A 6,052-nucleotide genomic window follows, 5' to 3' on the forward strand; every position below is an offset into this window, starting at 1 on the left:
CAAAAAAACAAAAACAAAAAAAAGTCCTTTCTACAGGGCAGCAGCACACTCTGTCCTATGCCTGGGTCCCAGTCTGTTCTTCTTTGCCAGTTTCTTTCAGTTTCAGATGTTTAAAATCAACAGCTACTTCATGATATTCCTTCCTTATAGAGAGAAGCAGGGGTAAGAAAGACAGTGGAATCCGAGTTGATTTTGCATAAATTAAAAAAAACAAAACAAAAACTAAAAAAAAAAGTTTTGCTTTTGTCACTCACGCGCAACTAACAGACACGCACGCACGCGCACACACAAAAAGGTGGTTTAGGGGGAATAGAAAGAGGCAGAGCTGAAACCTCTCCACGGCTGTCATGACTGGCCGATCAGAAACAGTACATCACAGATTACTTGGGACACCAGAGAGTTCATAAGTGGGGACATCGAGATGTCCAGTAGCCGCGACTCGTACAAAGTGAATTCAGAGTGGTTTTCTTCCACCTTAGCCAGGGCGTGCAAAGCCCGCGCTGCCCGCCGCATCATGTCCACACTAGTAGGCTCAAACTGGGGTCCACCCTGCATTTGTAGCAGGGAGCTCTGGCTCTGCTGGTACTGCGTAGCCGCTAGGCTGTCCTCCAGGAAGCCCAGTAGGTTGCCCACGCTGCCTTTCTGCACAGCGATCGCTCGCGCTGCAAGGCTGTCACCCTGGGCTAGGTTAGCTAGCAGGATCACTGCCATTTCACGGCAGACGGCCACCTTGCGCTCGCCGACGAGTCGCACGAGCGAGCCGTAGAGCTTCTCCAAGCGGCTGAATGGCGGAGTGGCCAGAATGAGGTCGACGTTGTTGTCCTGGATGCTGAGCTTGCTGAGGGTCTCGAGGACCAGTCTCTGGGGTGAAAGGGAGCCGTGGGGCCCCAGCGTGGGAAAGGGATCCAAGGCCTCTGCTGAAGGGCACACAGCCCAGTGGAGCAGGCCATCAAGGAGAGGCAGGCATATGCTCTCTGGGTAGATAGAAAGGTCCAGCTGGCCGGAGATGTTTGCCAGAGTGACCAGGCAGTTCTCCCTTAACACCTCAAGGCAGTCCCACCACCACTCGTCTCTCTCGCAGCTCACGCCTTCGTCTTCCTCGTCCTTCTCGTAGGTAACAGGCGCCTGTTTGCGTTCAGGGTGCCTGTGGTGGAGCAGCACCAGGCGGCCCAACAGCAACAGGAGGCCAGGGTGTTTGGACAGCTCCAGGTCATTGCCAGGAACGAAGGAGAGGCTCCTCACAATGTTGGAGACGCAGATGCAGCGCCGAGCTAGCGAGTCCTGCCAGTCTGATAGAGTGCTAAGTGGCGTTTCATCCTTGCTGTGAGGTTCATCCTCCAGGATCTTGATGTTGCGACGGCTCTGGAGATCGGGGTTGATGCTGAACAAATACTTGCCGTTCTCCTTCTGCTCCTCGGCACCTCCACGAACTACTTCCTCCGTGACCGACCCCGGGCGAGCGGATAGTACATCGTCAATGGTGGCAGTGACTGGTGCGCCAATGGGAAGAGGAGGCGTGGTAGTCTTTGTTGGAGACTTGTGAGGTTCAGAAAACTGGGGCTGCTGCTGCCGAACCTTATCGTCACCACTGGATTTAGGCTTCTCTGGGTTTTCTGCTGCTGCCGCTGTCCCATTCACCTTGACCTTCTTGCGGTTGTCAGCAGCCGCTGTTGTTTGTTTTCGCTGCTTGAGAAGCTCCATCCGGCTCTCAAAGTGGGTCTGGATGTGCTCAGTAGTGTCACCACCACCCACGCTCCAGTGTATCAGGCCGCTGTCAAAGCTCTGCCGCTGCCCAAGCTTGGACAAGCGGTTTAGCCGGAAGGGATTCTTCTTCCGCACCACCTTGATGGGGAGTTTATCAAACTTGCTAGCCTGTTTGGGCTTTTCCGAGTGTATACTGGGGTCGTGGGAGAACCCTGAGGTAGAGGTATTGGCTTCCTTGATAGAAGACTCCCTTTCCTTCTCATCTTCCTCATCCTCTGAAGACTTATCTTTGTGGGAGTTCTCCTCTTCCTCCTCCTCCTCCTTTATCTGGACCAGTGAAGAAGTGTCAGGATTGATCTTTGTTTCCTCTACCTCCTCATCCTCTTCGTCCTCCTCGTCCGAGTTCATGTCCTCGCCCTCAGGCATAGGAATTTCATCATCAGAGTCCTCAGCTGCATTGGGGTCTATTAGGGTGCGCTGGCCAGGGTCTCCTACTTCATACTCCTTAAGGATGCCAAAGATCTCAATGAGACAGCGTCTGAAGTACTCCACTACCAGCTCCAGAAATCCAGGTAGCTGTGAAAGCAAAGAAGGTGGTCACTACATTTGACAAGTCATTCTGAAATGTTGACAGAAACAAATGCTAACAGGTTGTGGATGTGTGCAACCTACCTGGCAAAGGTTAAAAGTAGAAATGCTATTGTCATCATACAGCAGAATGTTAATGGTGTCCAAGGCCCAGGTGCTCTCAGCTAATAAGCCAGACTTTAATGACATCATTACCCTCCAAGCCTCAGGAGTGCCTTTGAAAATAGAAACAGAATGAATATAACTAAAAGTAACCATGATCGGTCACTGCAGCTTTAAATAACATGTAAAAGGTTTACTAATCTTGGGACTTTAACTCCATACTACATGCAATACATACTACATACTTGTGTCACCTAGTGTGAATACGCAATTCGTATCTGAAAGCTGTCTTAACGCAAACTGAGAAATATCAAATGGTCAATCCAGGTCAGGTAGACATAAGCATATTGTTTATTACATGTGTAATGTTACAAGTTATCAGGCAAATCACATTTTATACCAATGTCTTTCATGGTGAGCCGCCTGCGGGGTTTCAGGTGGGGTTGGGTAGCTTCCACAGAGCCAGGAGGGAAGGCCACATCTCGCCGGATCATGGGTTGCTGCACGGGAGCCTGACCAATGTGGGACGCGGGAACTGGAGGTCCAGCTTTCTGCACCTTAATTCCAGGATGCATATAGGGGGATTTGCTGGGCGACGTTCTGCTTTCCATGGATCGGGGCATGGATGCTGGGCTCGACACCTGAGGAATGTGGTTTTGGGAAGCCGAGTAGGTGGAGGGCAGGGATCTGGTCATGGGTGGTCCGGAGCCTGCGGGGACAAACGGAGGCTGTCGCTGGTTGGCATGGCCAGGCCACTGTCCCTCGTGGTTCATGCGCTGATCTGATGGCATCATATCTTCTGAGCGGTTCATGCCGTGGTAGCCGGGACCCTGGCCCGACACAGGGGGTCCCTGTCGGTTGGGATAGTTGGGGTAGCCCATCTCATTGCGGCCCTGCCACATTGGGCCCTGGGAACCATCGGGGCCTGAAGGCATGGGACTTGCCATCATTTGGGGAGGCATCGGAGACTGAGAATTGGGGCCTGCAGATGACGGCCCTCGATCCCGTCCGAAGGGGAAGGGGAACTGGTTCTGTGGGCCTGGCGGTCGGCGCTCCCCTCCAGGGTATGCATTATACTGATTATACATGTCCTGCTGGCCCTGGGGCCCCGAGGACTGGGGTCCTGGCTGTTGCTGCCCACTGTAAGGAACGTTGTACATTTCTCCCTCATGGCGCTTGGCAGGAGGACAATACCCACCATCCACAGGACGTTTGTAGTTCTGTCAGCACACGAAATTAAGCATTACAATCCTCAACTGAGCACAATAATTTTAGCAACAGCTCATACGTCTGTTCAGCTGGAACAGAACATAGTACATTACATGAACACTGAAAAGAGAAACCCAAGTAATAATAGGAGTACTGCAAATGCTGGACAAACTGTTCTTACTGGCTGCTGCTGTGGATACATTCCTGGCTGCTGATTTGGGTAAGGCCCACCAGGGGGAGCTCCTTGGCCAGGGAACTGATTTGTATAGGACTCATGCCTAAAAATACACACTCAGATTACTATATTTCTTCATTTCAGTAAATGATTCAGTTACAATAAGAAACTCTGTAAATATCTTTAAATCTATCAATGATCTTACTGACAAAATGCTGACATGCAACCATGTCTCTCCGTTTAATCTTTATACAGAATAGTCTCTGCCCTGAATGGTACAGACCGTTGCTGTGGCGGAGGACGGCTAGGCGAGTACATCCCTGTGTCAGCTCCAGAAGGCATCATGTTGGGCTGAGGAGCTCCTGGTCCCATGTTGACATCAGGGCCCATGCCTGGCTCTTGTCTATAAAAGCAACGAGCAATAATCATGAAGTGATTTGATTTAGTCGGAAAGAGAAAAGGACACTGAAATGGCACAGGTCAGATCACAATCATCTTATCTTATTTACAACTATAGTACATTTACCTTCGTTCATATCCATACGGGAACTGTTGCCTCTGGCTCATTGGCATGTTGGCCATTGGGCCTGGTGGACCTCTGTTATACTGTTCCCCCATTCCACTGTTGGGGCCGGGTGGCATGAACTGTTCCCCTGCTAAAAATAAATAAACATAATATTAGTTATGGCTATGAACGAACCCTTACAGAATCTGGGGTTTGGTTACGTGGACGGTGCTCACCTTTCCTCATGCCTCCAAAAGGGTCCTTGTTGGACTCGTAGGGACCCATCCGCCCCATCATCTCCGGGGTGCCTATCCCAGGCTGATAGCCCTGAGAGTTGGGAGTCATGGCGTTCCTCCTGGGAAACGCCGGGTCTCCGCCATCAGCAAAGGGATCCTGTAGATTAACACTACTCCTGTAGGAAAACAGATGGCTTTTTAGCAAAATGTGGAATGTGAAAAATTCATAGTAATTAAGACTTTTCTAAGTTTTCTTGTTAATTTCTTTTTTTGAATGTTTTCTGTCTGTCCCTCTAACAAGACACAGAAGACAGTTTTTACTGTAGTCTTCTAAGCCCAAAGTGCATACTTTATAACTATAATCCTTTCATATTCCTGTTGACTAGTCTGGTGTTTGTGTGTACATGTGAACAGAACCCCATCAGTGATAACTTTAAAGCATATTTTGCTGTTTTTCGTATTCCAGTTCTTGCTTCTCTGATCCAATTTCACCACAGGTGGAGATTTTAGTACGAACGCCACAGAAGCACGACGCTGGTTTTTGAATCGTACCTTACACCAGGCATTGGGGGCATTTGCGTGTGTGGGGTGGAGGCTGGTGTGGGGGGCTTCAGGTCTCCCCCCTCTGCCATTGAACTAGTGGTTGACTGAGGGGTTTGGGGTCCTTGCAGGGATCCAGAACCAGCTGCAAAACACAAGGATACACACAATGACTAAGTGGGAGAAAAACAAATAAAATAAAAACAGTCAAGTGCTCTGGTTTGTAACACTCAGAGATTCCAGAGAATTCAAAGAACATCCCTCTCTCCTCCTCCTCCTCGCTCGAGGAATAAAGGCAAGAGCTGATAGTTGATAGTGAGGCGGGTTAGGCAGAACACTGCTGGGGGCTTTTAGAGCACATGCTGCTTTTGGCAATCCTAAATCCCATTAAGAAATTCCTGAGCGCTGCACAGTTTGTGTCGAGCTGACTGGCTTTTGAGTGCATAGCCAGCAAAAAATCTTGAATCTTCCTGCTCATCACAGGATGCCTGCCCCCTCCTCAAACACCGCTGGGCTCCAGGAACCACCAGGAAACAGTGATGTAAACCCTCACTGTGACAGATTACTGCCTGGGCTGTAGAGACAGGAGACAGCCAGCTATGTGTGAATGTGTGTGTGTGTGTGTGACTGATATTTTGTTTGTGTTGTGTATGTGACATACTAGCAATCATCCTTAACTTCAGCTCAGGACTTCTCACTATTAGCAAGCCAGTCTGATGAGTCACAGGTTCCCATTCATTAAACTGGCACACACACACACAAACACACACAACACCCGGGTCACTGGCAGGTCACAGTTATTCACATTTTCTCACATCACCCTCTTGCCTCTCGAGCTCTCACGCATGCACACAACATTCATTGGCTCACCCTCCCTCACCCCCTCCTCCCTCTGGGCAGGGATTTCCCTCTACTAAAGATGAAGGGAGGGAGGGCATGATAGAAATAGAGTCAGAGAGAGAATCGTGTGACTTTTACACACACACACACACA

General features: G+C 49.8%; 1 protein-coding gene across 1 annotated transcript in view; it reads right to left on the reverse strand.

Moving 5' to 3' along the window:
• Positions 1-244: 244 nt before the first annotated feature.
• Positions 245-6,052, reverse strand: part of arid1ab (AT-rich interactive domain 1Ab) — a 53,862-nt gene continuing 48,054 nt past the window's right edge. Inside the window, exons 13-20 of the mRNA XM_013915807.1 lie at positions 5,072-5,204; positions 4,520-4,695; positions 4,305-4,434; positions 4,062-4,181; positions 3,785-3,881; positions 2,795-3,614; positions 2,377-2,507; positions 245-2,280 (exon numbers count right to left, since the gene is read on the reverse strand). Of these exons, the coding sequence (XP_013771261.1) occupies positions 346-2,280; positions 2,377-2,507; positions 2,795-3,614; positions 3,785-3,881; positions 4,062-4,181; positions 4,305-4,434; positions 4,520-4,695; positions 5,072-5,204 (3,542 nt within the window). The 3' untranslated portion in view covers positions 245-345. The remainder of the gene's footprint in view (positions 2,281-2,376; positions 2,508-2,794; positions 3,615-3,784; positions 3,882-4,061; positions 4,182-4,304; positions 4,435-4,519; positions 4,696-5,071; positions 5,205-6,052) is intronic.

This window comes from Pundamilia nyererei, unplaced genomic scaffold (assembly GCF_000239375.1).
Source record: "Pundamilia nyererei isolate P.nyererei 1_Seehausen unplaced genomic scaffold, PunNye1.0 scaffold00367, whole genome shotgun sequence".
Taxonomy (NCBI): domain Eukaryota; kingdom Metazoa; phylum Chordata; class Actinopteri; order Cichliformes; family Cichlidae; genus Pundamilia; species Pundamilia nyererei.